This window comes from Syngnathus leptorhynchus, chromosome 6 (genome assembly GCF_054491065.1).
Source record: "Syngnathus leptorhynchus isolate UIUO chromosome 6, UIUO_Slep, whole genome shotgun sequence".
Lineage (NCBI taxonomy): Eukaryota > Metazoa > Chordata > Actinopteri > Syngnathiformes > Syngnathidae > Syngnathus > Syngnathus leptorhynchus.
The window spans coordinates 77,370-104,574 of NC_141200.1; the positions used below are offsets into that span (position 1 = coordinate 77,370).

The 27,205-nt window shown below is 56.8% G+C and overlaps 4 protein-coding genes and 1 pseudogene across 8 annotated transcripts; 3 read left to right on the plus strand and 2 right to left on the minus strand.

Moving 5' to 3' along the window:
- Positions 1 to 1,302: 1,302 nt before the first annotated feature.
- LOC147054937 (signal peptidase complex subunit 3 pseudogene) lies at positions 1,303 to 2,209 on the minus strand (annotated as a pseudogene).
- Positions 1,332 to 6,807, plus strand: nt5dc3 (5'-nucleotidase domain containing 3). Of its 4 annotated transcripts, none has more exons than XM_085914750.1 (14): positions 1,332 to 1,579; positions 3,070 to 3,254; positions 3,578 to 3,652; positions 3,713 to 3,768; positions 3,999 to 4,089; positions 4,166 to 4,303; positions 5,260 to 5,320; positions 5,392 to 5,494; positions 5,576 to 5,677; positions 5,760 to 5,841; positions 5,924 to 6,010; positions 6,081 to 6,221; positions 6,289 to 6,353; positions 6,426 to 6,807. In XM_085914750.1, exons 2-14 carry the CDS (start codon positions 3,132 to 3,134, stop codon positions 6,637 to 6,639), a joined length of 1,338 nt encoding a protein of 445 aa, XP_085770876.1. In that variant the 5' UTR covers positions 1,332 to 1,579; positions 3,070 to 3,131; the 3' UTR covers positions 6,640 to 6,807. The 4 variants fall into 4 exon arrangements, with proteins under 4 accessions (XP_085770876.1, XP_085770877.1, XP_085770875.1 ...); XM_085914751.1 differs by lacking the exon at positions 1,332 to 1,579 and adding an exon at positions 1,690 to 1,970; XM_085914748.1 differs by lacking the exon at positions 1,332 to 1,579 and adding an exon at positions 2,006 to 2,640.
- A 194-nt stretch (positions 6,808 to 7,001) lies between these two features.
- parietopsin lies at positions 7,002 to 9,200 on the plus strand. Its single transcript, XM_085914752.1, has 4 exons — positions 7,002 to 7,329; positions 7,452 to 7,780; positions 7,849 to 8,094; positions 8,186 to 9,200. The coding sequence occupies exons 1-4, from the start codon at positions 7,002 to 7,004 to the stop codon at positions 8,342 to 8,344; spliced, it is 1,062 nt and encodes a 353-aa protein (XP_085770878.1). The 3' UTR covers positions 8,345 to 9,200.
- Positions 9,201 to 9,612: 412 nt separating this feature from the next.
- LOC147054940 (D(3) dopamine receptor-like) lies at positions 9,613 to 11,959 on the plus strand. Its single transcript, XM_085915307.1, has 4 exons — positions 9,613 to 9,915; positions 9,993 to 10,447; positions 10,609 to 10,933; positions 11,449 to 11,959. The coding sequence occupies exons 1-4, from the start codon at positions 9,640 to 9,642 to the stop codon at positions 11,608 to 11,610; spliced, it is 1,218 nt and encodes a 405-aa protein (XP_085771433.1). The 5' UTR covers positions 9,613 to 9,639; the 3' UTR covers positions 11,611 to 11,959.
- Positions 11,960 to 13,596: 1,637 nt separating this feature from the next.
- Positions 13,597 to 23,108, minus strand: kcnd2 (potassium voltage-gated channel, Shal-related subfamily, member 2). Of its 2 annotated transcripts, XM_085914194.1 has the most exons (6): positions 21,988 to 23,108; positions 16,837 to 16,999; positions 16,550 to 16,648; positions 15,758 to 15,859; positions 14,239 to 14,465; positions 13,597 to 13,765 (listed from the first exon to the last, which is right to left on the minus strand). In XM_085914194.1, exons 1-6 carry the CDS (start codon positions 23,106 to 23,108, stop codon positions 13,597 to 13,599), a joined length of 1,881 nt encoding a protein of 626 aa, XP_085770320.1. The 2 variants fall into 2 exon arrangements, with proteins under 2 accessions (XP_085770320.1, XP_085770321.1); XM_085914195.1 differs by lacking the exon at positions 16,550 to 16,648.
- Between the last annotated feature and the right edge of the window lie 4,097 nt (positions 23,109 to 27,205).

Below are 27,205 nucleotides of genomic sequence, written 5' to 3' on the forward strand. Positions count from 1 at the left end.
ACGAATGGATGGATGAGCCTAACATACTCAAAGCAGTTTAATACAATAAACCGGCAAATTCTACCGTTACTACCGGGACCCCAATAAAAAGTTGCAGAAGATGGATGGATGGATGGATGGATGGATGGATGGATGGATGGATGGATGGATGGATGGATGGATGGATGGATGAATGGATGGATGGATGGATGGATGGATGGATGGATGGATGGATGGATGGATGGATGGATGGATGGATGGATGGATGGATGGATGGATGGATGGATGATCCTAACATACTCAAAGCAACAATAAACCGGCAAATTCGACCATTACTACCGGGACCACTTCGAGTCAAGTCAAGTCAAGTTTATTTGTATAACCCTAAATCACAAGCAGTCTCAAAGGGCTTCACATAGACAAACAATTGACAATTATTCTCAAAGCATCCCCTGATCCACTTCTTTCATTTTTACTAATAAATGGCATTGAGTTGACACAAGAGTCTAAAGAATGGTTCATGTATTTACTCTGTCGGCCTGTGGTTTGAGCTCACATTTAATATGGCAGGTGCTGCATCTTAGGATGAATTGAAGCCAGATCAGCGTTGCAAAAGAGAGTCCCTTACTTGCCTCACCCCAACGAATAAAGGTTTGGGAAGCACATTTCTATTACTTTGATCAATAATAGTCTAATCATAGGCTCGGTGGGGCACTGGTTAGCACGTCCGCCTCACAGTTAGGAGGGTGCCGGTTCGATTCCACCTCCGACCCTCCCTGTGTGGAGTTTGCATGTTGTCCCCGAGCCCGCGTGGGTTTCCTCCGGGCACTCCGGTTTCCTCCCACATCCCAAAAACATGCTTGGTAGGCCGATTGAGCACTCCCAATTGCCCCGTCGGTGTGAGTGCGAGTGCGGATGGTTGTTCGTCTGTGTGTGCCCTGCGATTGGCTGGCAACCGGTTCAGGGTGTCCCCCGCCTACTGCCCTTTGACTGCTGGGATAGGCTCCAGCACGCCCGGGACCCCCGTGGGGACTAAGCGGTACAGAAAACGGATGGATAGTCTGTAATCTGTACCCCAAAGCAAGTCGCTGACTGCATGTGAACACGTACATTGAATTGCACGTAAGTGTACATATTCTGCTTTGCATGCCAATACCACGTTTCCAAGGACCCTTGATGTTGTAAACTAGCAAAGCAAATACATACATACATACATACATACATACATACACACACAAGAGGTGCAATGTCAAAGCAAAGCCCTCTCAAAGAAGCCTTGATGTTGTAAACTGGCCAAGAATACACACAAGAGGGTGCAAAATGTTCCTTCCAGCAATCTCCTTTATTCCACAGCCATACGTTAAGATTGTACAAAGCCCGCAAATAAAGACGTGGAGCTTTGCTTTGTGTCTCACAAATAGTCGGTGGGAGTCTCATATGTCTCGGGAAAGGGCAGACTGGTGTATCCATTCCCGGGTACAATGGCCAGACTTCCAGCGACGGGAATGATGTTCCACGACAGCGTCAGGGTGATGTTCTCGTTGGCCCTCAGTCCGTTTCCGTCATCGCAGAAGAAGTATTTGGATTTTTGGTCTCTGAGGTACAGCGTGTCTTTTCCTCGATAGACAGTCTTGTCCCAAAGCATCACCTGGTTCAAAGCATTTTTCGGTGTCGCGTACTCGGCAAACACAAAGATATAGAGCTGGAGGACATTCCAGTTGAATAGCGGCTGCAAATGGGCCGAAAGGTCAAAGGTGATGTAAACCATATCGCAGGGCTCCCCGAATCCGGTCACGTTGTAGACGTTTCTCAGCATGACTTTGGTGACACGGATGTCCACGGGAACGCTTGTGTCGATCAACACGGTGGTGATATAACAGCCGAAGGCTAAGGTCATCATGACGTTGGTAGAGAAGTCGAAACAGTTGTTGGCTCTCGAACAAACAGAGTTCATGGCTTGGAAGGTGAAGATGGGCACCAGTCAAAATAAGGCAAGCAAGCGCATCTGTATACCAGCCTCTCTCATATGACACCGGCGCTGTGCTCGGTATCGGAAGTGGCTTTCGTATGTCGCCGCGATGCTCGGTGCTCGGAGCGCGTCGCGGATTGGCTGTAGGTTCGCCAAACACGGAAATGACGTTGGACGCTTTCGAGCCAAGCCATTTCACCGGCAGCATTCTATTTATTGAGTTATTGTGCGTGTTTGTGTCGCTCTATCCTATACCATTTCAATGTGTTGCACATTTGCCATCAAAGCATTATGTTTTTGGGGGGGTAAATTTGTCCTCGTACCCGGAAGCCGGGCGTTGATTGGCTGCGGTCTCGCCGAAGGCGGAAGTGACGTCGCCGCGGCCGCCGCTGAAGGTCTTGACAGTCGAGCCATCCGCGATCGCTCCACCGTACTGGGCTGGGCTGCCTCCTTGAAAGCAACAACAATGGCGACCTTGTCGGGACCCCTGTCGTGTCTGCTGACACAGGGGAAGGCCACCCTGCTCTGTCGTCATGTCTCGAAGGCTACCCGCCACCATTTGTCCAGCGGGCGCAGTGGACTGCTTTCCCGTCAGTCCCTCCCGATCCGGACCGACAGCGCAGCGTCGGTGTGTAGCAGCTCGGCGGAGAGCTTGTGGTCTGTTTACAGGCAAACTAAAAGAGACACCGAAGGTAGGAGCGTTGAATAAAAGTTGACTCCTCGGCCTTCATCACGCTTACTTGGAATCGACGACACGATTAGGCAAAGTTGGGTTAGGGTGCAGAGATGCCCAGTGAGGGAGGACTCTTACTTTCACCTCCTTACTTGGAATCGACGACACGATTATTCCCACTGTGGTGAGAATGTGGCCGGCTAAACTGGGTTAGGGTGCAGAGAGGCCCACTGAGGGAGCGAGGGAGGTAGGGAGGCCTTTATTTGCATAAATCAAATAAGGGGCCAAGGTGAGATTTTCTCTCCAGGGTGGGTGCCAAGGAACCACGTTCAAGGGTTATTCACCCAATGAGACGAAAGTAGTGCTCTGCCATCTCGCTGGGTCAAATAAATGAGAATTTTTGACGAGAGCCAGCGTCATTTCTCTCCTCTCTCTCTCCGGCGGCCAGATGTCACGCCGTCCGTCTCCAACGCCTCGGTGGACCCCGACGCCATATTTGCCAACAACGAGATGTGCTTGCGAGACATCGAGGTCTACGGCTTCGACTACGACTACACGCTGGCCTTCTACTCGCGTCACCTCCACACGCTCATCTTCAACCTCGCGCGGGACATCCTCATCGGCAAGCACAGGGTAAGTGCACAGGGTGAGTGACCCTGCCGGCTGCATTGGCAGGTGAAAAGCGGAATTTTATTTTCCTCATTTTCTGCGACAGAAAGAAAAAATACTGGCAGATTCTTTTTTTTTTTTTATTTTCAATCTCATTCTTTTTGTCTTTTGAAAAGGAGGGGAAAAAAAGGGCAGATTTGCGGCAATTTTAAAAGAACTCATTTGGGCCCGACGATTAATGGGTGGGCGGGGCTCCGCTGAGCGATGCGGCGCCACGACGGGCCAACGTCGCTTCACCAAATTTTGTGGCTATTTGTCGGCACGCTTGAAATGTGCTTTTCTTTCAGTATCCGGAGGGTCTGCGGGATTATGAGTACATTCCCAATTTTGCCGTGAGGGGGCTTCACTATGATGTTCAGAAGGTAAGAGCTCGAGGTCGTCTGTCGGGGTGTGACCACGGTGACCCGACCTTGCGGCTTCAGGCGCTGCTGATGAAGATCGACGCCTTCCATTACATCCAGCTGGGCACCGTGTACAGGTAGTTGAGCTTCAGCTGGCCGAAGGGCGCTCCAATATTTGCGCGGGCTTGCTCAACACTTGAGAGCAACGTTCCAGAAAAGGAAGCTCAATATTTTTTTTAGCTCGAATGAACAAACGAGTTTGGTTTTTGCATTTGCTTCGTGGTCATCGCTCAGTCTATCTTGTGTTGTGTTTGCTACGTAAGCGCAGGTGATTTCCCTGGAAGTCATGCAAAATGTGGCTGTGCAGGGGTCTTCACGCCGTGCCCGACGAGGAAGTCGTCGCCATGTACGACGGCTGCCACGTCCCTCTCGACATCATGAGCGACTTCTACGGCAAGGTGCGAGCAGGCCCTGGCGTCCGCCGTCCCGGGTGGCGTCCGTCCATCCTGGGTGGCATTCTTCTCTGTCCCGCAGAGTTCGCACGGCCACTCCATGAAACAGTTCATGGACATCTTCTCGCTGCCGGAGATGAGCCTGCTGTCGTGCGTCAACGACTTCTTCATGAAGCACAACATCGACTACGAGCCCGTGCACCTGTACAAAGACGTCAAGGTGAGATACTCTGCCGCCTCGTTCTTGCGTCACTTTGGGCAAAATGCGTGGCTGCCATTCATCCCGTGTGGGTGCGCGCGTAGCATCCGACGGCTTGCTAATTCTAGCCGCTAAGACCGGCGTCTAATTATAAACGTGCAATCATTCCTTTGGACATCCGGGCTGCCGGCCGGCTCCAGAAAGAGAACGTAGCGGGCTGTGGCGGCGGCCATTCCTTTATTCTGCGTGGCGGGCAGGCGGGCGGGCGGGCAGGCGGGCGGGCGGGCGGGCGGGCAGGCAGGCGGGCAGGCGGGCGGGCAGGCAGGCGGGCAAGCAGGTGGGCAAGCAGGCAAAAGTGCTGAAATGCTCAAAGCACATGGAATGAATATGAAAGCCAGTGTGCCCTTTTCTTTTGTTCCACTGAAGCTGGGTACATGCAGCAACTGTCAAATGTCAGCGAGTGAGTGAGTGAGTGAGTGAGTGAGTGAGTGAGTGAGTGAGTGAGTGAGTGAGTGAGTGAGTGAGTGAGTGAGTGAGTGAGTGCCACAACAATTGTAGGGTTTCTTTCATTTGGTTTTGATGGGGCACGGCAGCATCTTAGGCTCATTTGCTATCATTGTCATCATGTTGCAAAGTAAAACAAATAAATAAATAAAAATAGCTATGGCCAGCAGAGAGCAGCATTGGGTTTCAAAATTGTACTGAGAATGGGGGCACTGTCTGTAAATTGGACTTGTTACAACAAAGCGAGCCGGCCGGCTAAGTGACATTTTGAAATAGCCATAACCATTTGGTGGCGAACAAAGGCCTCTCCTCGTCTGCTGGGTTTGAGCTGCTCGTCCGACTCGCGTCTCCTTTTTGCAGCCTTTCTTCATCTCCGTTCTCGTTTGTATTGGCACGAGCTTCCGGATCAAAGCGCGTTGCTCCCGCTGCGGCCGAATGTTAACGCAGAGTCTCCCCCCCCTTTCTCTTCACAGGAGGCCATCAGAGATGTTCACGTAAAGGGCATTATGTACCGAGCGGTGGAGGCGGATGTCGGTAACGGGCCTTTTGTTTCTCGTTGCGTGGCAAACATTGTTCCAAAAGACAACGGAGCTCTGTTTACGCAGGGAAATACATTTGTTACGGCGAGCAGAGTCACGCCGTGGTGAAGAAGTTGTACGAGCACGGCAAGAAGATGTTCCTCATCACCAACAGCCCCTTTGACTTTGTGTGAGTGGCGCGTCGGCCCGCTCGCTCGCTCGCTCGCTCGCCCTCCCGAAAAGTGACGGACGGTCGCGTCGCCCTCCTCAGGGATCGAGGCATGAACTACATCGTGGGGAGGGACTGGCGGGACCTGTTTGACGTGGTTATCGTTCAGGCCGACAAGCCGGCTTTCTTCAACGACAGGAGAAAGTAAGTGCGCCAGCCAGAGCGGCTGCGCCAGAGCGGCTGCGCACAAACGCGAGCGGCGGCTCCGTCCTTCAAATGTTTGCAGGCCCTTCCGGCGGGTCACCGACAGAGGTGCGCTGCTGTGGGACCGAATTCACAAGTTGGAAAAAGGGCAGATCTACAAACAGGTGAAGGGGAAAGAAAAAAAGGGCAGATCTACAATCCTGAAAAGAATGTTTTCAAACTGCGTCCCCTTCTCGTCACATCAAGGGAAACCTCTACGAGTTCCTGAGACTGACCGGCTGGAGAGGCTCCAAAGTGCTCTACTTTGGCGACCACATCTACAGCGACCTGGCGGTAAGCCACGCCTGGGCGCATGCCCAGCCCCCAAAAAACACAAACCGTCGGCTTGCTCTTTCCCGGCCAGGATTTGACCCTGAAGCACGGCTGGAGGACGGGCGCCATCATCCCCGAGCTGAGGAAGGAAATCAAGATCATGAACACCGAGGCGTACGTGCGCACCGTCAGCTGGATTCAGGCCCTCACCGGCCTCATCCAGCAGATGCAGGTCAGCCGTCCGTCCGTCCGTCCGTCCGTCAGGTCCCATGCTGTGGCTCACGCTGTGGCTCACGCAGGTCCACGGGGATCCCGCCGCTCAGGCCGTGGTGGAGGAGTGGAAACGGGAGCGGGAAGCCATGAGGTGAGTCAGCCCCGCCTCGCCCCTTTGTCCGATTGCCATTCCCGCAACGTTCTCGCTGGAATGTTCCGGCAGGCCGCACGCCAAGGAGATGTTCAACCGTCAGTTCGGGAGTCTCTTCCGCACGTACCACAACCCCACGTACTTCTCACGTCGGCTCTCGCGATTCGCCGACATCTACATGGCGTCCATCAGCTGCCTGCTCAACTACGACTTTGGGCACACCTTCTTCCCGCGCCGGACGCCGCTGCAGCACGAGTCCCCCTTGGGTCGAGGGCAGAGTTGCTGACGGCTTTGTGGCTCGCTGGCCGGTGTTTGCTTTATTTAGTCCAACGTGAGCGTATGGTGCTAAATGTGCTTGACTCTGGCCTTTACCTTCATTGCAAGCAAAGTGTCGTCCATCCGGTGTGGAATTAAACAAGTGAGTGAGAAAATGGCTTTTCCGCTGTCGGAATGGAGTATTCGCTTCCGACGGGCGTCACGGCGGCCAATCCGTTTAACTCCAAATCCAAATCCTGTTAGGATTCAATCTGTCATATTGCGGCCAGCGGATCATAAGCCAGCGATAAGATCGAGGGGGCGAGGGCGGGCGGCCGGCCGGTGGCCGGCCGGCGCCGCTGCTGGCGCCGCTGCCGGCGCGTCACTCTCAGCATGGACGCCAACGACACGGCCCGGAGCCCGGAGGCAGCGCCTGCCCCCGCCGCCACCGTCTTTCCCCGCGTGGGCTACAGCGTGCTGGCCTTCCTGATGTTCATCAACACGGTGCTGAGCGTCTTCAACAACGGCCTGGTGATCGGCGTGTCGCTGAGGAGCCCCGGCCTGCTGCGCCCCATGAACGTCTTTGTCCTCAGCCTGGCCGTGTCCGACCTCATGATCGGCCTGTGCGGCTCGCTGGTGGTCACCGTCACCAACTACCACGGCTCCTTCTTCATGGGGCGGGCCGCCTGCGTCTTCCAGGGCTTTGCCGTCAACTACTTTGGTGAGGGGGCAACATCCGAGCAGTTAGCGAGCAGGCAACGCTTCTGTTCTTTGAAATGTTTGCGGGCTCTCGGCAGGCAAGGCTTCTTTCTGTTCTTTGAAATGTTTGCGGGCTCTCGGCAGGCCTGGTGTCGCTGTGCACGCTGACCCTGCTGTCGTACGAGCGCTACAAGGTGGTGTGCCGGCCCGGCGCCGGGCGCGAGCTGAGCATGCGGCGCAGCGCGACGGGGCTCCTGTGCGTCTGGCTCTTCTGCCTCTTCTGGGCCGTGGCGCCGCTGTTGGGCTGGAGCGGCTACAGCCCCGAGGGCGTGGGCACGTCCTGCTCGCTGGCCTGGGAGGAGAGGTCGTGGAGCAACTACAGCTACCTTCTGCTCTACACGCTCACCTGCTTCGTCTTCCCGGTGGCCGTCATCGTCTATTGCTACGCCAAGGTGCTGGCCTCCCTGCGCAAGGTAGCGAGCCAGCGCAGCCGCCGGACGGCCGTCGAAAGCATCCACGCCAGCGTTGTCCTTCCTCTCAGCTGAACCGGAGCGTGGAGCCGCAGGTGGGGCATTCTTTGCGGACGGAGACTCGGCGCGCCGCCACCATGGTCCTGGCCATGATCGTGGCCTTCTTTGCGTGTTGGCTGCCCTACACCGCCCTGTCGGCGGCGGTGGTGCTGCGGCCGAGCCTGCGCATCCCCCCGCTGCTGGCCACCATGCCCATGTACTTTGCCAAGACCAGCCCCGTCTACAACCCCGTCATCTACTTCCTCTCCAACAAGCAGGTCAGTTTGTTTCTCTTTAGCCGGGCGGGTCACGGTGGCGCCGAGCACGCGCAGAACGTTTTTTTTGTTTTTTCTTTTCTTGTCCGGCCAGTTTCGCGACGCCGCCCTGGAGATGCTGTCCTGCGGTCGCTACATTCCCCGCGGGTCACCCGCTGCCGCAATCGACGTCGGCATGCGACCCGTCAACGGGAGGCGCCGTCCCGGCTGCTCCGGCGGGATCAGCAGGCACGGCAAGGTGCGGCCTCTGTGACGCGCGCATCCAGAGATGGATGGATGGATGGATGGATGGATGGATGGATGGATGGATGGATGGATGGACGGACGGACGGATGGAAGGACGGATGGAAGGAAGGACGGATGGATGGATGGATGGATGGATGGATGGATGGATGGACGGACGGACGGATGGAAGGACGGATGGAAGGACGGACGGATGGAAGGACGGACGGACGGACGGCGTCGGCGGCAGTCTGGACGGGCCAGACTGACAGCTGAGGAGCAGGCGGAGGACAAAAGAAGCGAGATGGCAGGCCTTCTGCCACACACTCCAGCCGTCCAAGACGGGCCGGCCGCCTGTCGCGCTCCTCACTTGGTCTTGTCCGTGACAGGCCACTCGTTTAGGTACGGCGCGCACTTGTCGCAACCATTCTGGCTTTTGCAAACAGTAATGCTCTGCAAGTGGAATGGCTTGAAAAAGAAATAGCTCTGTATTCCCAATAAAAACCTAGTCACTGAGAATGTAGAGAATCAAAGTGCTGCGATTAGGTGTCATGGTGGCGTTAAGGGCCGTGCCGTGCGTGGCTTAGTGACTAGCATGGTTTGACCGCTTCGCCTTGTGAGTGTTCCTATTTTGGATTTGTGCTTTGAGCAAATAAATGACTTTGCGTGGCTCTCCTCGGCGCTCGTTTATTTGCTCCCATATAGTCGGATAGACCTTTTCTATTGCGTACGCACATATGTGACCACGACGACGAAAGCCGAGGGCGGGAGGAAACAATACCTTTTGTCAATCTAATCCCGGATTTGCCGCGGAGTCGGGAAGCAAAGAGCATTTTGCGCTTTCTCGGCAAAAGGGATTAGTTTCGCCTCGGTTACCTCAACAAGCGCCATCTGGGCCGGCTTCTCGCCTCCTCACGGCCAAATGGGAGGGCCGGCTGGTCGCCGTCGGATCCAGCAAACTTGAACCGATTTGTTGACGACTCTTTCACATTTATTGGGGAAGTCGTTCCAAATACCTCCCGCTAGTTCGTCCGTCCGAGTGCCTGTGTGTAGCCAATTTGTACGGGCAGCGCCCTGCCCCTCCCCTCCCCTCCCCTGCCCCTGCCCCTGCCCCTGCCCCTCCCCTCCCCTGCTCCTGCCCCTGCCCCTGCCCCTGCCCCTGCCCCTGCCCTGCCTCACAATTGTCGTCAATTATCAGCGGTGGCTTTTGTTTTTTCCGTTCCCTCCCTGCCTCCCGTGGGTTTAATTGACGCCGAGTCCCACGCGGCCCGGCGGCGCTCTCGGGGGCGGCCCCTTTTATCCAGCGCTCCTTAACGCGTCAAAGTCATGGCGAGCGCGTCCGGGAACTGCAGCGCCTGCGGCACGCGAGCCGCCTTTCTGGCGGCCAACTGCTTGATCCTGGCCAGCACGGCGACGGCGGGGCTGGCGGCCAACGCCTGGGTGATCCTGGCCGTGTGCAAGCGCAAGAGCCTGCGCACCTGGACCAACGCCCTGTTGCTCAACCTGGCCGCCGCCGACATCCTGCGATGCGTCTGCGACTGTCCGGCGCTCCTGGCCGTCCTGCTGCTCCGGGACGCCGGCCGGGGGCTGTGCGACGTCCAGGTGGGCCGCCGCTTTTGTCCTCCCCTTCCCGTCTATCGAGCCGTCCGTCAATCGGTCCCCTCTCGCTCCCGACCCAGGTGGCCTCCTTCTCCTTCGGCTCCTGCGCGCAGCTCTCCACGTTGGCCTGCATCGGGGCCGAGCGGTACCGGGCCGTGGCGCGACCCTTCCGAGCGGGCGAGAGGCGGCGGCAGATCTGGGCGTCGGTGCCGCTGACGTGGCTGTCGGCCGCCCTGGTGGCCTGCTTGTGCCTGACCTACGCCAAGGACTCGCCCGTGCACGCCAGGTGCGAGCGTTCGCCGCCGTCGTCCTACGACACCTTTGGGATTTACGTCCTCTTCCCGATGTGGGCGGCCTGCTTCGGCGTCATCGTCGGCTTCTACGCCCGTATCTTGGTCCTCGTCCGCGCGCACAATCGCAGGATATTCGACAAGGGCGTCTTCCCCGTCTGCCAGAATGACAAAGCGGGAGAGGCCGGACGCGAGGAGTCGCGGCGAGCTGAGGCCGATCCGGATCGGCCGACAAAAGCGGCGAGGTGCGTCGTTCTTGGTCAGGGTCTGGAACCTTTTGGCAGAGCCAGCTAGTGTTTGTGCAAGCGCCTGCCTGTGTGCAAACGGGGAGGGACTGGGCCGCCGGGGTCCGGACACGTGCAAATGTTCCCAAACGAACGTAGCGTCTTTCTCATCGTTCCGTCAGAAAGGAGAGCGGGTCGAGCGCCGACGAGCCCGGAGCTCCGACCGGCCGGAAAGCCGGGGCCGAGCCGTTTCACGGAGACCGGGCGCCCGCCCAAAAGAGCCCGGCCCAGCAGCCGTCGACGAGCCTTGGCGTGGTGGCGGCCAACATACAAGGTGCCGTCTGCACGATGCCGCCCACCGCCAGCAGGGAGAGAAACGGCAAGAGGAAGGAGAGCAAGATGGCCATACGGGCAGGTTACATCATCCTCACCTTCCTCCTCTTCTGGACGCCGCTCCTCACCACAGTGCTCATCAACTGGATGCGACACGGCAACAGGAACACACAGGTCACCGGGCCGCCCACCCCTCTTTCTTTCCTTCCTTCCTTCCTTTCCTTCCTTCCTTTCCTTCCTTCCTTCCTTTCTTTCTTTCTTTCTTTCTTTCTTTCTTTCTTTCTTTCTTTCTTTCTTTCTTCCTTTCTTTCTTTCTTTCTTTCTTTCTCCCTCCCTCCCTCCCTCCCTCCCTCCCTCCCTCCCTCCCTCCCTTCCTTCCTTCCTTCCTTCCTTCCTTCCTTCCTTCCTTCCTTCCTTCCTTCCTTCCTTCCTTCCTTCCTTCCTTCCTTCCTTCCTTCCTTCCTTCCTTCCTTCCTTCCTTTCTTTCTTTCTTTCTTTCTTTCTTTCTTTCTTTCTTTCTTTCTTTCTTTCTTTCTTTCTTTCTTTCTTTCTTTCTTTCTTTCTCTCTCCCTCCCTCCCTCCCTCCCTTCCTTCCTTCCTTCCTTCCTTCCTTCCTTCCTTCCTTCCTTCCTTCCTTCCTCCCTTCCTCCTTTCCTCCCTGACGTCATTCTTTCTGTTCTGCGTTCCAGGATGCCACCAAGCAGGATGTGGAGATCCTGTGCGTGTCCATCGCCTGCATGACATCACTGAGCAACCCGATAACCTACGCCGCGGTCAACCCTCACTTCCGCACCGAGTTCTATGGGCTGAAAAGCAAGCTGACGTCCTCATCTGCGGCGGCGGGCCGCTAACGCGGGTCCCGCCGCCCGGCTCGATCGGTGGGCCCGTTCGATGGCATCGCGGATGCAAAACAACCTCCAAAAGGAGCTGAGAATGGGCCCGAGCGGCTCTGCGGGAGCGCCTGAGGCCCGCGCCACCCGCCGGGCCGCTCAGGTCCAAACATGTTCTCCCGCGGCAGCTACTTAACGATTATTCCCATGGCCCCACGAAGCTTTTTGAGCGGCCTCTGCGTAGCGCCTCCGCTCTGGCCGTCAGATTGCCGTAACCGCGTGCCAAGCGGCCTTTGGCCCTTTAGTCGGAGTTGACAATTTGGAATGGAATCGACTGCGCCGAAGCAGCAAGCGCGCGCGCGCCGCTTTTTTTTTTCTTTGCACTGGAATCCAATTGTTCACGTGGTCATTCCGTCCTAAGTCGTCGTACACTTCTTGAAGAGGAATTTTACAAGTCAATGGAGCCATTGCGCATCACTTTGAAATAAACAATTGAATTCAATTTGCGAGTTGCTCTTTTGCAGTGAGTGTTGTGTGCAGAAGATGAAGCAACTCGGGTTGGTGTTTTTCTAAAGCAGATTTTGGAGCAGCGGCCGCCTTTAAATCAAAAGTACCAGGCCAGAGGCGGAGGATGAGGCGAGCCCAGTCGTGCTTTTGGACTTGTTTGACGCAATGCAAGGCCAACGTTGCGAAAACATCACGTCGACCGAGGCTGCGGAGGAACCGACGAGTGAGAAACTCCGCCCATTTCCTCCTTGTGCCAAAGCGTGCGGAGCCGAGCCGAGCCGAGCCAAGAGAAGCCGCGTGGACTAATTATTTGACACGCTCGCCCACCTATGGATTTGCTTTGCTCGTTTTTGGGCCAACAATGAACGTAAAGAGTGAGGTTGCATTTTGGATTTGTGCAGTAGGAACGGAGCCAGCCCATCGGACATCATGAGCCGGGTGAGTGAGTGCACGTGAGTGCCGCCGCCTTCATCTGTTTGCATTGGGTTTGGAAAAAGAATTTGCCTTTTATTGACAAATATTCACATTTCAAATGACGTCTGTTTTGAGGGTTCGGGGGCTATATAGTTACTCCATGACAAGTCTTGTATTTCATTCGAAGCAAACAAAAAGTGTCGCAAAGCAAAACGTTGCTGTCAGAAGAGGTAGGCAGGCAGGCAGGCAGGTAGGTTGTTTCCTGTGAAAGAGAGAGAAAACACCTCCAGGAAGCAGAGACAAACTTTAATAGAACCCAATTGTGCAATGACAGCATGCAAATCCATCGTGAATCCAAGCAGTCAAGAAAGAGACAGAAAGAGAGCTCTCGCCCGCCATACCGCTCGTCCGCCCGCCGTACCGCTCGCCCGCCGTTGTCCAAAGCAAACCAAATCTACAAATAAGAGGACCCAACCTCATCATCGGTCAAGTCCTGGACATATTTACAACATGAAAAATGTACAAAATGGGCCTTGAACACAGTGAAATGGTTAGGGGATCTCATGACAATTCCCAGTAGACTGAGCTTTTTTTTTGGTTTCCTTTTTGCCCCCCCCTCCCCAAATAAAGACGTCAGCAAAGTTTGTCATCCGTTGAGTGAATTTACAAGAGTGGCGGAAGAAGGTGAAAAGCAACTGACAATTGGTTGCCAAGGCGACGGGATGCTTACTGCGCTCACGCGCTTTCATCCTGTCAGAATGTCGGACCGCAACCGGGAAACCAAAAACAAGGAAACGTTGCCAGACTGGCGAATCAAAAAAGGACCAAGTGCTGTGCTTTGTCATCAAGTCTTTGTCTGGCTGCGTTCTCTCCCTAACCACCGTGCTGTGCTTGCTGATGTGCTGGTCGCGTCCGGCTCTCGTCCGGGTGGACTCTTTTTTTTTTTTTTCCCCCAAACCACGCAGGGCAGGGAGGGTTTGACATCAGATGAGATCATCGCTCGGCAAAAGATCGTCTCAGAATCCCTCCGGCAGGTTCGTGCTCGCCGGTCCCGTCTCCTCGGGGTGGGGCGGAAGGTGGCGAGGTCTACAAGGCCGATACTCGCACAATGTTGCTGTGCGAGTACGGCGAGGCGGCGCCGGACGAGCCGTCGGTCGCCAGCGGGGCGGTCAGGCCCACCGTGCGGGGGCTGACGTAAGCCTGCTCGCATTTCAGGGCCGCCGTCTCGTCCGCTTTGGCGTTGAGGCTGGAGCGGCTGCGACCAGAGCAGACCGGCAAAAGTTAGCGGGCGCACGCAAGCGGCAAAAACCGTGCCGAGACAATGGCGCCGGGCCGTTTGCGTGTGTCGGAGATGCGACTTGAGCGCGCTGAGCCCCCCGTGTCTGTGGCCACAGCGTGAAGCGGCCTCCGTTCGAGCCTCTTCGGCCGTAACGAGAGCAGAGACGAGCGTTTCCAATGAAGGAGTCGGCGACGGATGGGCGAGGCTCGCTCGGCGCGGCCGCATCCGCCAGATTTATTTGCGTCTGCGGCGACACATCCAGCTCGGAGCTTTCGAGCCCATCCGAGTTGAAAATGACTGGCAGGCGTGTTTTGTTTTTTGGAATCCTCTGCAGCTCACTGAGAAGCTATGATGACGGCGCCCCCGGTGGTGTAATAGTGAGAGGCCGCAAAAATGTGTCCAGGCGATTGTGTGAATAATGCAGTGCGCTGGCCGACGGTCTCGGCTACCTGTTAGCGGCGGGCCTCTCCGGGATCTGGATGGTGCTCAGCTCCTGGTTCTTTGCGCTCGCCAGGCCAAAGCTGTTCGTCTTCCTTTGGCGCCGCGAGCAGCACGAGCCCAGGCCGTGCGCCGCCGGCGACGACGACAGCGAGGACTCGCGGGAGCCCGACTTTTTCATCACCGAGATCTCAGTACAGTTGGCCTGGAACGTCTGCTCGTCCACAAACTCGTGGTTCTGCGGGGAAAGGAAGGCACGCGCCCAGTGTGTGACAAAGAAGTGCCAAATAGAGAAGAATCCGAAAAAAGACTGCAAGCGACACGGTCGAGGTCGGTGACGGAGAGGCGTCCGATGCCAGCTCGTCCGATCGTCGGAAAGCCAATGACGACGGGGCCAGATGGAGGGCCAGATGGAGGGCCATCTGCGCAAATGTTGCCGAGCCTGCCACGAATGAGCGCGACTCGAAGGTCACGCTCGCCAGCGGGCTTCTGGCGCCAGCCGACGACGCGCTGCCGTCCAGGCCACAGGCTAACCTTCTTTACTCGCTACGCGTTGCTGTTGAAAAGCAAGCTAGCTAGCTAGCTAGCTAGCGTCAAAATGTGTTGTCGTAGCTTTGCTAATGTTGGGAAGTGAGCGGCCCGAGCGAGTGGTAACGCTGTACGTCATTTTTCGGATTAGATGCTGGAAGACGGTGATTGTTTTTTTGTTGTTGTTGTTGTTGTTTTTCTGGGGAGCTTAAGACTTGACGCATTTGCCAGAAAATATGCTTGCTCGGATTGGCTTTGTCATTTCATCATTTGCGGCATCGCAGAAGCAGCATAGTTGTATCGTCCACGTCGCCACGTTTCTCTTGGCAGAAAGCTCATTTTCTCCCCTTTTGGGTCGGAAACCCCTGTTTTGGGTGATGAATGCAAATGGCCGGATAGTATAGCGTCTCCTTGATATACGTACGCTGATAGTGCATTTGTGCTTGTGTGTCCACATGACATGAGTGGAATTGCGTCTGTTCAAATCCCGCCTTCCCGCTCGAAGCCGCAGCACATTAATAAGCCGGAGCGGCGATTTAGCGGCCGGGCCGGTCCGCACGAGCCGCCGTTGTCAAACTTGCGCGGCGTAGTCGCATTTAAAAGCCTCTTAAGCTTGTGAATGATGCATGGCGTTCCGCTTTGTTTGTTTCTGGCCTGCTGGAGCCGCATTCTCGTGGCATATTCCCCATTTGCGGCTATTTTTAACTCCTGCCGCCTATGAATTGACTCGGCATTTAGCGCACGGATGAAAAAACTGCCTTTGGTTCTATTTGCGCGACGCAGGCAGGTAGACAGACAGCCAGGCAGGCAGCCAGGCAGCCACGCAGCCAGGCAGCCAGGCAGCCAGGCAGGCAGGGCTGCGTCTGTTTCTTCCGTATTTTGATGAAAAAAGAAAAAAATCTTTTTTCAATTTCATTTTAAAATGATTGAATTTATTTTTCTCAACTGAATGCTTGCGCGATACACAGGACAGTTGCGAAAGGGTTTTAGGCGGGACCTTACCGTGGTCTTCTCCAGGCAGTGCAGCAGGTGATGGTGTTGGCTCTCGAAGGGCGGTCCGGAGGAAGACTTCCCCACCAGGGCTTGTCCGGCCTCCTTGGAGGCCTTGCAACGCGCACCGGCGGAAGAACCGAGACACGGAGCATGTCAGTCGGCGGCTGGGACCTCCACGGTTTGATGCCGCCAGCGACAAGCAACGGCTAGCTAGTTAGCTAGCTAGCTAGCTAGCTCACAAAGGCCCATCCGGAGCAATGGCAGCCAATCTACTGCGACCCGGCGAGCATGAGGATGTTTCGGAGATGCATGACAAAACACAATAGTTTTTTTTTTTTCGGGCCCAAAGGGGACCGTCGAGTGCGAAGACGGCGGCGGCACGCTCGAGCACACAGATGGAAAACACCGCAGCAAACACGGCACAGAACCGGAAAGCGGCACCACCACCAAAGTGCACATTGGATGAAGCTCTGGGATGGAAGGTGTTAGTCTGCGCTTACGTTCTCGGAAGCACTAAAACAGAGTTTTGAGGAGTTGGCGGGCGGGCTGAGCCACCCGGGGGCCACCCGGAGGTCACCCGCTATCCCGGAAGCTCCGTGCTACGCTTTTTGTTTGGTTTTTGGTTTCTTCCCTCTCCCCCTCCAAACGCTGTTGGACAGACATGCAGAGCCGGCTCATGTCACGGCTGCTCTTCGCCACAAGGCGGCGAGGAAGGAGTTGCATGGACAGCATGTGGAGAGGTGCGATGCATGGAAGCGCTGGGATGACACAAGCCCCTCCCCCGAGGACCCCCACCGTTACCTCCTCCAGTGAGTGGATCAGGAGCCCGTTTTGTTTGTAGCGCATATAGGCATTAGTGCCCCGAATCTTCGCCGCGCGGATTCTCGCGAGGCGAGTTTTCTGTTTGAACAAACAGACCTCGGTTTTAGCCTTTGCCGTGTCGCAATTTAGCCAGGACATCCTCCGTCCGCCTCGTGTCTTAGCAAAATACAAACATTGCTCTTGCTGGCATTCTGGCCCCTGTCAGGTGTCCCCCCCCCCCCCCCCCCCCCCCCCATAGCAAGACGGCGGTCGCTGCGCTTTCGTACCCTCTGGGCCCGTCGCTTCTCTGCCCTCTGGCTCTGGTGGTAGATGCGGCTGAAGTTGGACACGATGACGGGCACGGGCAAGGCGATGACCAGCACCCCGCTCAGCGAGCAGATGGAGCCAAACACTTTCCCCACGATGGTTTTGGGCACCATATCGCCGTACCTGCGGGCGGGCGGGCGGGACAAAGAAAGCAGCCGTCACCAACCAAGCAAAACATTTCCACGCTCGGAGACCCGTCTCTGAGCCCATTGCTGAACCCGTCTCTGAGCCCGTCCGTCTCCGAGCTCGTCTCCGAGTCCGTCTCTGAGCCCGTCCGTCTCCGTTCTGGCTCGGCCCGCTACCCAGTGATGTCGTCATGGCAACGAAAGCGCCCCAAAACGTAGCCGTTTGACACTTCAATTGTGTCTTTTGTCAGACAATGTCAGAAAGCTTTTCAAAAAAGGAAATTATGTCTCCTTGAAATAGCCTTTTTTTGTGTGGGTGTGTTTCATGTTATTTTTTGTTCGCCTCAAAATAGTCGCAGTGACCCGGGAGTACTTGAAAGAACCTGAAGCGGGCGAGCAAAAAATAGGACTCGTGTGAAGACGGCCTCCTTCCGGCGTGCCGTCGTCACGTTGAGCTGCTTTGGTATGTGTTGGCCGGCGTGGCTGATTCCTTTGTCGCCCAAAAAACGCCCGCAGAGGCCCCTCTCTATTTGCAAGTGGGACACGTTTGACCTTTGTCCCAGCCGAGGCCCGTTTGCCAGATGTGGCTAACGGCGGAAGACCTTTTTCGTTCCCCTCTTCTGGAAAAGCAAGCAGTCGACTGCGCCCAGGCCAGGCCAGGCCGGGCCAGGCTCTCGTGGCGCGCTTGCGAAAAAAAAAAAGAAAAAAAAAATTGGCCCGCCGGAGAGAGGCACTCGCGATGATGGATTGTTCATAAGAGGCGAGAGCCGAGCTTCGCGTCGCCATGCATTTCCGCCCCCCTTCGGCAGAGACGGATTAAAGGCGCGTCGGAGCTCGAGGTGGCGGTCCAGGTGACGGATGGCCGGATGGCGCTTATCGCGGCGGGCGGAAAGCGAGGCCGCGAGCCAGTCTCCGTTCCCATCCGTCATCTGCCCGGGCTTTTCCCCTAAAGTAGCCAATCGTCATTTTCAGGCAAAAAGAAGGCGAGCGGGCGGGAATCCTCCGATTCTCAACGAACCAGTGTGAACGCATTTCTTTTTCCCTCCCGTTTGCCATTGGAGTGAGCGCACCCGCCCTTGATGTCCTTTCTGTCCTTTTCGTCCTTGGTACGAAGCGCTAGCTAGCCTGCAAACAATCGCTCGCTCGCTCGCTCGCACCAAGGCCGTTGGAAGAAGAGCCACGCAACGCAAACGACAAATGGAAATGTCGACCGGCCTCGTGCGTTTTGCGGAGACGATGACTACAAAGACGGACGCAAAGTGTGATCTCACCGGGGAGATTGGGAGAGGGTGATAGAAAAAGCTGAACGGCGAGATGGCCAAAGACGGAACGTCCAGATGGAGGGACAGCTCCAAAGCCAGTGAGTTGGCGAGGGTGGTGGCTAGTTTGCCGTCACCACGCAAACTTGCTTTTGATTGGGGAGAAAAAACTACGGCCTGCCGTTGTCCCTTTTACTCGACCGGGTTCCATTTAGCAGCGGGCGACACCCCGAGCCACCGCGTGTGGTGTACTTCAAGCCTTTGTACTAAAAGCAATCTCGGTGCTGGATTGTCTTCCAGCCCGTGTCTGGAATCAGACCGCCATCTGGTTAGTGGGAAGCGAGAGGGGAAAAAGAAAAAAGCCAGAGCCATCTGTATGACAGCGCAGATACGTCATTGGGCATGCTCGGGCTTCAGATAGAATTCGATTCTTCAGCCGGCAATTGTGAAAAGAAAAACAGCGGCAGCGGCGCCATCTCCTCGCCTAATTGCGTCTCGTCCTGTCTTAGCAGCCTTGGCCGAGTTCCCTTTTTTCTTTTGGACGATATACGCCGGTCTCTGCCTCAGACCTCGCCACGTGCACCGGCAGGCGTCATTCCCAAATTGGCCAAAATGAACGCGAGGCCTGACTCGGTCCCTGCGCATCATTGCGGGCGCCGTGCTGACTCATGCCACCGCCGCCACCAAAGACTGATGGGATTAGGACTCAGCTCTGAGCTCTCCCTCCGATAGTCATCGTAAGGGGTGCGGGCGCTGGGATTAGCCCGCTGGATTTTCACCACGGGCGATAAGCCAGGGCCGGCTGGCTGGCTGGCAGAAGCCGAGCGGCACGGCACGGCACGGCGTCATGGGGAGATAGGAGGCTCCGAAACGGCTACCCGGTCGACAACTTTGAGAGAGACGACGGTGGGGCGGTCCAAATGAAGAGCGTGCTCTGTGCTGTTTGCCAGATGCCCAAGATCAACCAAGATCCAAGAAAAAATGCTTTGCTCCCTTCATAATTGGAGTCGGACGGCGTCGTGGAGCTTTGTCGACAAATGCTCGCCACCGTAAAGCCAAATGGTCAGCCTCCCCCACGGGCGAGCCACGATGCCAATGAGAGCGCTCGCCTGTGGTGTCTGGGAGGCTTCGGGTCAAAAGGCGCTTTTGACAAATTGTCAGCCTGCCGCCGACGAGGTTGCTAATTGCGCTTGTGAACGGGACCTAACGAGATTGGCCCGAGTCGGACGGAAAGGGGCGTCTCCCCCGTCACCTTTCCCGTGCCATCGCGCAAGAGGGAGGCGGCGGCGGCGGCGGGCGTCATCAAAAGGGAAGCGCTCCCTCATCGGCGTGGCAGCAGATTAGTGCTCGGCGGCAAGATTAACTTTCATCTGCAATCTCTCTGTGAGCAGCCGCTGCAAATCAGCCGTTTGAAATCAGACGCCGCTCAGCCGCTGGAATCTTGCAAATGTGGCTGAAAAGGCGCTAGCGGCGTAATTAGCTGCCGTTGTGACCGACCGTGCGGGCCTTTCTCAAACCTCAATGGCCCTCTTCTAGTAGACATGAGGCCAAAATAAGAAGTCTGGGCCAGCCGCGGGCGGGAGGAGCCAAAGGTGGTGATGACAATCGGCAATCTATCAGTGGGCGGCGGCAGCTTGACTGTCTGCCACAGGCCTCCTGACGCCGGGCGGCGCCTGCCTGGCCGTTAACAATGAAGCTCGCCGCTTTTAATCACACTATCACGGCCCCCTCCCTGCCGCTATCCCCGGGGGCTTTGCTATATTTAAGCTCCTTTTTATTTTTTTGGGTCGGCAATTGCTTCGTGGGACATCAGACAACACAAGGAGATATTTATACACGGAGCTTGGAGGAATCAAATTCAGCGCCTCCCTCTGACGCTGTGAGAAGCTTTTTTTTTTTCCTCCCTCCCCCTCCTCCTGTCACACTCCACTAATGTTCAATCTTTCTCCTCCAAAAGAGAAGCCATGTTGGTTTTCTCCAAGACCGGACGTCAGCAAGTCCCACGGCTTCATTCAAATAGTCGTCAAAGTTTGGTGCCCTCGCACATCAGCGCCGCTCTGTCTGGCCGACAGGCGCTCCGAGTACGCCCGAGCCGAGCCGAGCCGAGCCGAGCCGCCGGCGAGCGCCAAACGGATGCTCCTGGCAAATTTGGCAGCGCCGGCCTTGCCAGATGTACGGATATCTCTGCAGCTCCCGCGAGAGGGAAGAATTCCAGTCGATGAGGCTATTCGGATCAGCCGAGCGGCAAACGGCTGCCGTGCGTCAGGCGGCCGGGAGGAGTCATCCTGCAAATGACGTCACGGGCGGGCGGGGCTCCGAGCCGCCGCCTTTTTATGTCCTTGGCATCCGCTCGCTTGGCACATTGGTCGCGAGCGCTTCCGACACGACTTTGAAAGCGGCGAGAAAAGTGGCGCAGATGTCGCAGAGAGTACAGTCACACTGCTTTACCTTCAACATATGCTGTGCGTGTCCACGCATCTATCTAGATGTCTCGCTTTGCTGTCAGAGAAAATAAGCGCTCCCCTACGGAGACAAAGGTTTCGGGGAGGCATTCTAGTCAATTCTAGTCGGGTGTTTGCCATCGTGACATCCCGCGGCGGGCACAGAGCTCCGTTGCCGCAACCGCGTCGACCGCAGAGGCCGACCACAATTGATGGGGGGGGGCTGGCTGGCTGGCTGGCTGGCTGGCTGGCTGGCTGGCTTCATTTTGCTCTTATTTTCAAGAATTGAGTCCCGCGGGCCAGTCGCATGCTAATCTGATTGCGGCAAAGTCTTCTGCGGAAATGGAATTTTTCTTTTGGAACATGCAAACAGATTGATGGAAATTGAGGCGAGATTTAGCGCTGAACTCAAGCGCCTCGCCTGGGCACGCCTCTCTGCCGGTGTCTGGTTGGCGTAGAATCTTGACTTTTGCCACGAGCGTTGAGAAACCTACTTGAGGAATACGTCAGCGTTTGTGAATTTTTTGCGACATTGAGCCCAACCGACAGACTACAAAGCAGCGATTGGCCAATGGCAACGCGGATCGGACGGGGATGGCGGAAAGGGCGGCGACGTGGAGCGTTCCGACAAAGTGACGGACGGCGTGCACGTGCGTGCGTCTGCTAATATCCGTGAGCCCGTTCCATCTGTATGCAAATACGGGCCGCCGAGATCCTTTGTCATTTGCGCGTGACTCGATGGACTGATTTGTGGGCAGACGCTTCGAAGCCCGTCACGGCAATATATGCATCTTGGCCGGCCGGGGCCAGCTCGGGCATTTGTCACCGAGCGAGCAGACTCCGAGGCCAAGTTAGGCCTGTCCATTTCTTTTGCAACTCTGGAGCGCAACTTCCGGGGGCAGCAGCTGATGGAGAACGAGAACACAATGCGCGGCGGCGCGTGTGTGTCGGTCCACGGCGCCGGGCCTCAGCCCGTTCTCCTCAGCCACCGCAGCTCCCTTGTGAGTTGCGCTCTTTTGGCAGCTGCTCTCGCCTTCAATCGCTCGTAAACCACCGACGCGGCCACTGGAATGCAAAGACGGGACGGCACGGCTCCAGATGTACTCGATCTAATCTGGGCCGCTAATCAGCGATAAGAAGGAAAGAGGGAGGGCCCGGAGGAGGCGGCCGTCCCCAAAGATCCGCTCGGAGACAAATCCTTTTGAACGACCATCCGCCGGAAGAGCGCGAGCTGCTCCCAAAAGGCCGGCCGGGCTCGCGGGCGGGCGGGCGGGCGGGCGACCTACCCCAGCGTGGTCATGGTGACGATGGTGTACCAGAAGGCGGCGGGGATGCTGGTGAACTTGCTGGCGGCGGAGCCCTTCTCGGCGTAGAACATGACGGTGGCGAAGATGATGATGGCCATGGTGAGCGAGAAGAGCAGGAAGCCCAGCTCGGAGGCGCAGCTCTTTAACGTGTAGCCCAGGATGCGCAGGCCGGCCGAGTGGCGCGAGAACTTGAAAATCCGGAAGACCCGGAAGACGCGCAGCGTGACGAAGGCGCCGCTCACCTGGTCGTTGTCTGTCATGACCAGGCCGATGTAGTAGGGCATGATGGCCACCACGTCGATGACGCTCATCACGCTCTTCATAAACTTGAAGCGGCTGGGAGCGGCCATCAGCCGCAGCAGGTACTCGACGGTGAAGATCATGACGCAGGCCGTGTCCAGGCAAAAAAAGGCCAGCGCGTAGCGGTCGCCGCACGACACCTCCCGGGCGCGCTCGGCCGGCGCGCCGCACGGCACCGTCTCCGCCACGTTGGCCATGACCGAGACGGCGATGAAGAAGCCCGTCACGTAGTAGAAGACCAGCGCCAGGGTGCTGGTGTGCGGGTTCTCAAAGGCGCGCCACAGGTACTCCCGGGCCGTCAGGTTGACGGGCGCCGCCTCGGCGCCGGCGCCGTCCATCTCCTCGTCGTCCTGCAGCCGCTCGGCGTTCTCGCGCCGCCGGTCCTTGTACTCCTCGTAGCAGCAGTCCCCGATGATCTCCGGGATGATCCCGAAGAAGGCCAGCTCCTCGTCGTAGGCCGAGATGCACTCCTGGCGCGGGTAGTGCAGCTTGCCCGTGCGGTAGAAGTTGAGGATATGGCGGAAGATGTCCGGGTCGCGGTCGAAAAAGTACTCGCCGCTCTCCTCGTGGAAGAAGAAGTCCTTCTCGCTGCTGCCCAGCAGCGTGTCCGGGTAGCGCTCCAGCGTGGTCCGCCACGTCTGGAAGCGGCTGCCGCTCACGTTGAGGATCAGCAGCCCGTCCTGGGCTTTGCCGCCGCGCTTGTCGGCCGGGGGCGCCGGCATGGGGGTGCTGGCCACCGGCATCCAACCGATGGCCGCCGCGCGGGCGAACGGGAGCCACGCCGCCACGCCTGCTGCCATGCTCACCTGGGGGACAATCGGGGGGGGGGGGGGGTTAGGAGGGGGGCGACAAGCGTCGGAGCGCGCGCTCACGCGCACACGCGGCAGGTTATCGCAGTGCGGCCACAGCGTGACGAGACCACACGCGCTCTGATCCTTTGCGGCAAAGCCATTAGCCGGCGCGTCTGCATTGGCGCAAGCCCAAAAGAAGAAGAATGCTGCTGCTGCTGCTGCTGCTGCTGCTGCTGCTCCTCACGCATCCCTCGCTCGCTCGCTCGCTCGCTCGCTCGCTCACCTCTGAGGGTAGACTGCTCCTCAAAGCGCCTCTGCGGGGTCTTGAATGCAGGAGACTACTCGCCGTATCGCCTCCCATCCATCTCACTTGCCAAACAAAGCGGCCACGGCACCACCGCGCCGCATCAACAAGTTCAAGAAAGCGGCCGGGCTGGCAGCCTCTCTCTCTCTCGCTCTCAGCACTCGCTTTCGACGTCCCTCTCCGAGCATCCGCGAGCCGAGGGGCTTCCCCCCGCGTCTATGCTGGCGGCTCCTCCTCGACAAAGTCCCGTTTGTTGGCGTCTCGCGCAAGGGAGCTCTCCCCCTTCTCCTCTCCTCTCGTCGTCTCTTTCTCTCGCCGGCAAGCGAGCCGTGAGAGAAAGAGAGAGCGAGGCGGAGAGAGGGAGCGAGAGACGAGCGGTCCAATCCGCACCCACAAATTCCTCTGCTGCTTCACAGCCAGGGGAACTCATCATCGTGTTGTCATCGCCGGGGGGGAGGGGCGAGAGGGGCGAGAGGGGCTCCTGTCCGGGCGCACCGACACTCACGGCGAGCATTCCGCCCGAAGAAGCCAAATCCGAAGATCCGAAGATGAAAAGGACGGCCTGGCTATTTTGGATTCCGTGGCTGCTTTTCTCTCCATAGGGGGGAAAAAAAAAAACAAAACAAAAAAAACGTCAACTGCAAAACCATTTTTGTGATTTTGTGACCATTCAGCTCCAACAACGGTGCTGCTGTTTGCCATTGGCCCATCTTCACAGACCTATCTATCCTAAAAGCTCCAGTGTCAATCAAACGCAATTATCACACGTCGGCTCGGCGTCTGAATTTGCCAAGCGTCTGCCGAGCGGCCAGACGAACACGCTCGGCAAAGGTCGCGGCAGCCTGACGTTTTCCGAAATAAGCATCATCCATGAGCCTTCTCTTGTATTTCGTCTCCTGCGGGACTCTCGATTTTTCTCGCCCGTGGATGAAAAAGGCGCGCTGCCCAAATAAATAAAGGGCAAACATTTTGGGGCAACCTTTTTCACCCGGCCCGGCCCAATCCGACCCGACTCGTTGGCGCAAAGCCATTTTAGGTGTTGAATGCTAAAAGGGTGACGTCCCAAAGCGGAGGAGCGAGCTCAAGGGTTCCAAAAAGAATATTGTGTGTAATATTGTACAAATCTCACAAAGAAAATGTTTTAACGTAAGATGCAGTTGGCCTTATTTTTCAATTTGAGTTCACGACCAGGCTTCTTCTTTGTATGAATCGGGATCCCTGTGGCGCTGCACTGCCTCTCACGGCTCAGACTCGGTACTGAAACAAATCTGCTACACGCGTATTCAAACTATGGCTATGGAAAGGAATGGCTTCAACAAGTTCAGTTCAGCACCGAGGACAGCGCCCGAGCTCGCAGGATGGGTGTAGACACGTTCGACGCGGTCTGACCCGTGGCCTCTCGCGGCAGGCTGCTCGTCCTTTCTGGCACACAGCCCAGTTTGGCTTCTCTCTCTCTCGCGCTCTCTCTCTCTTTCGCCCCCCCGGGGATGAATGCACGGGAGTGTCAGCGGGCCCATTAGTGTGTGTCGCGCGCACTCGGCGTCGGGTCGGGCCCGGCGGCGCCGTATTCATCAGGGCTTTTCAATATTCCGGCCGTTGCCAAATGGCAGCCGTCGCATGCAAATGGCGGTGGCTTCTCCCAGCGAAGCGGAGAGAAGACGAGATTGTTCGATTGAATTAGGGGCGGCAATATGAGTTTGCGTTCAATGGAATTGGATTTGGCAACCAATGGTTGGGGGGGGGGTGCTTTGGAAACGGGATCTTAACTCTGCTGCCGTTTTGCGGCTCGGCTCACGTGGCCTCCGCAATGTGGCGGCCAAGCAAGCGCCGTTTTTGTGCTACGGGTGTCAAAATGGCGGTTGTGCTCATTTCCTCCGCTTTGCGTCGTTTTGGGCGAAAAGCTCCCGTGTTCCGTCACAAAGAAGGCGTGCGCGGCGCACCTCGTTTGAGATTTGGAACGCTGCCTGGGAGCGGCGCTCTCTATTGACGAATGAATGGCCTTTATGGGTGGACGCTTTGGATGGAGTCCCCAACAAGGTTGAACAATCCATCCTGGCGTTTCGCTGCTATTTGCAATCAATCAACGGAGCTTTGCTTTTGTTTGCACTGCAGTAAGTGGCCGTTGATGACGGGCAATTGGGAAGACAATCAGCCACCTGAACGGGCTCCGGAAAAAGAACGAGAATTTCCTAGCCGCGGGGAAAGCGGATGTTTCCCCGACTCCTATTTCACGCAGGCGCCGATCCGTTGGAAGCCTCGACCCAGTGGGAACAACGGCGGCGGCGCCATAAATCCACCGCCGACTCCTTTAAGCTTCTCGTAAAGCATGCGAAATTCACGGCCAGTGGCAGCAAATGGCTCGTAGATAAGGAGGCGTTACCAAATAGAGAAAGTTTGCCGTCGTCACCGATGGTCTTTGGGACTCGCGGCACCGGGCGGTGGCCATAGCTCCTCGTGAGCCGCGTCGTAACCCCCCCCCCCCCGCCTCTAGTAATGAGTTATTGACCCCCTGCGGATGTGTGAAAAAGAGCAGGCCTCCTTGCTTCTTGATTGCGTGTGGCAGATGCCGCTGCGCCCGTGTGTGTACATTGTCCCTTGTGCTTCAAGGTTCACGTGTTCATGTTTTAGTGATGCGGTCTGAGGAGATTGATGCGTTGCTCCTCCTGCATGAAAGGATTTCACCACCAGGGGATGGATGGATGGATGGATGGATGGATGGCGCGCTTCTCCCTCACCTCACCTTCGTCCGGCCAAATCCGTCTCTGTCTGCCGCCTCCTCGTTTTCCCCTTTTAGCCACGGCGGAGAGGTCGAACTTGAATTTGTCATTGAACTACATGCGGGAAAAGGAGGCGCTCTGGCTGGCAATAAATGGAGGGATGGAGCACGGGATGCTTAAAGGAGCAGAAGGAGCTCCCGCCGGGAATAGCCACGGCGTCGCTCCCAATCGACCGCTTGCGTACGCAAGTGTTAATTGTCAGCCTGCGCCCGGGAGCAGCAAGTTGGGCTAGTCTTGGCTGGCGGTTGCCTGGCAACAGCTCCCAGCCAATACTTGACCCCTCCGCTGTAGAAACTCAAACAGGACCATCATATCTCTGATCCAAGGCCATTGGGCGCTGAGCCTTTAGCTCGTCGCTAAGCTAACAGAAGCGGCCGTGCCGTATCGATCTTCCGGCGAGGATTGGCGACTCGCTTGTGCAAAGCTTTGAAGAAAATCTTTGCACCTAAGAGCCTTAAGCAAAGATAAGCAAGCCTGTATTGCAAATGAAGGAAAGAGCCGCCAGGAATTAGGCGATAACCTGCCGCCTATTGGAGGTCGCCCGTGCCGGCTTTGCTGAGATGCCGCAGGGGGCGGGGCCTCCTCCCACTTCCTGGCTCTTTTTAAGGCCAACTCTGTCACGTTGGTTTTTATCCCATGCCCTCGTGAGCCCCTATCTTAATGACGTACACGTGATACGCTTCCGCTCCCAGCAGACTGAACAATTCTTCTTTCCACCTTGTTTCCTTGGGAGAGTCTGCTTGGCTTCATGCTAACAAAAGCAAGGCTTAGCGTTGCGCTTTCACAACTTTGTTGTAGCTTTCAAAGCGACTATTCCGTATTCCTGCCCTGCCCTGCCCTGCCCTGCCCTGCCCTGCCCTGCCCTGCCCTGCCCTGCCCTGCCCTGCCCTGCCCTGCCCTGCCACACAAAGTCGAGTGTTTTATTCAGCGCGGAATTGCCAGAGGGCGCCCGCCACGGCGGCTTAGGAGAACGGCTCGGGGGCGACCCGAGGCGAAGGGCCTTTTTACGGCAGCGCGACAAAATG

Excerpts from the sequence above, each read along its gene's own strand:
- nt5dc3 (XM_085914748.1), top strand. The coding sequence starts at position 2,211 with ATGTGTTGCACATTTGCCATCAAAGCATTATGTTTTTGGGGGGGTAAA. Across the intron at positions 3,769-3,998 it reads CAGCTGGGCACCGTGTACAG|GGGTCTTCACGCCGTGCCCG; the intron begins GTAGTTGAGCTT and ends GTGGCTGTGCAG. Across the intron at positions 5,495-5,575 it reads AACAGCCCCTTTGACTTTGT|GGATCGAGGCATGAACTACA; the intron begins GTGAGTGGCGCG and ends CGCCCTCCTCAG.
- parietopsin (XM_085914752.1), top strand. The coding sequence starts at position 7,002 with ATGGACGCCAACGACACGGCCCGGAGCCCGGAGGCAGCGCCTGCCCCC. Across the intron at positions 7,330-7,451 it reads CTTTGCCGTCAACTACTTTG|GCCTGGTGTCGCTGTGCACG; the intron begins GTGAGGGGGCAA and ends GGCTCTCGGCAG. Across the intron at positions 7,781-7,848 it reads TGCTGGCCTCCCTGCGCAAG|CTGAACCGGAGCGTGGAGCC; the intron begins GTAGCGAGCCAG and ends CCTTCCTCTCAG.
- LOC147054940 (XM_085915307.1), top strand. The coding sequence starts at position 9,640 with ATGGCGAGCGCGTCCGGGAACTGCAGCGCCTGCGGCACGCGAGCCGCC. Across the intron at positions 10,448-10,608 it reads CGGCCGACAAAAGCGGCGAG|AAAGGAGAGCGGGTCGAGCG; the intron begins GTGCGTCGTTCT and ends TCGTTCCGTCAG. Across the intron at positions 10,934-11,448 it reads ACGGCAACAGGAACACACAG|GATGCCACCAAGCAGGATGT; the intron begins GTCACCGGGCCG and ends TCTGCGTTCCAG.
- kcnd2 (XM_085914194.1), bottom strand. The coding sequence starts at position 23,108 with ATGGCAGCAGGCGTGGCGGCGTGGCTCCCGTTCGCCCGCGCGGCGGCC. Across the intron at positions 16,649-16,836 it reads AGAAGCGACGGGCCCAGAGG|AAAACTCGCCTCGCGAGAAT; the intron begins GTACGAAAGCGC and ends TTGTTCAAACAG. Across the intron at positions 15,860-16,549 it reads TGATCCACTCACTGGAGGAG|GCCTCCAAGGAGGCCGGACA; the intron begins GTAACGGTGGGG and ends GCGCGTTGCAAG.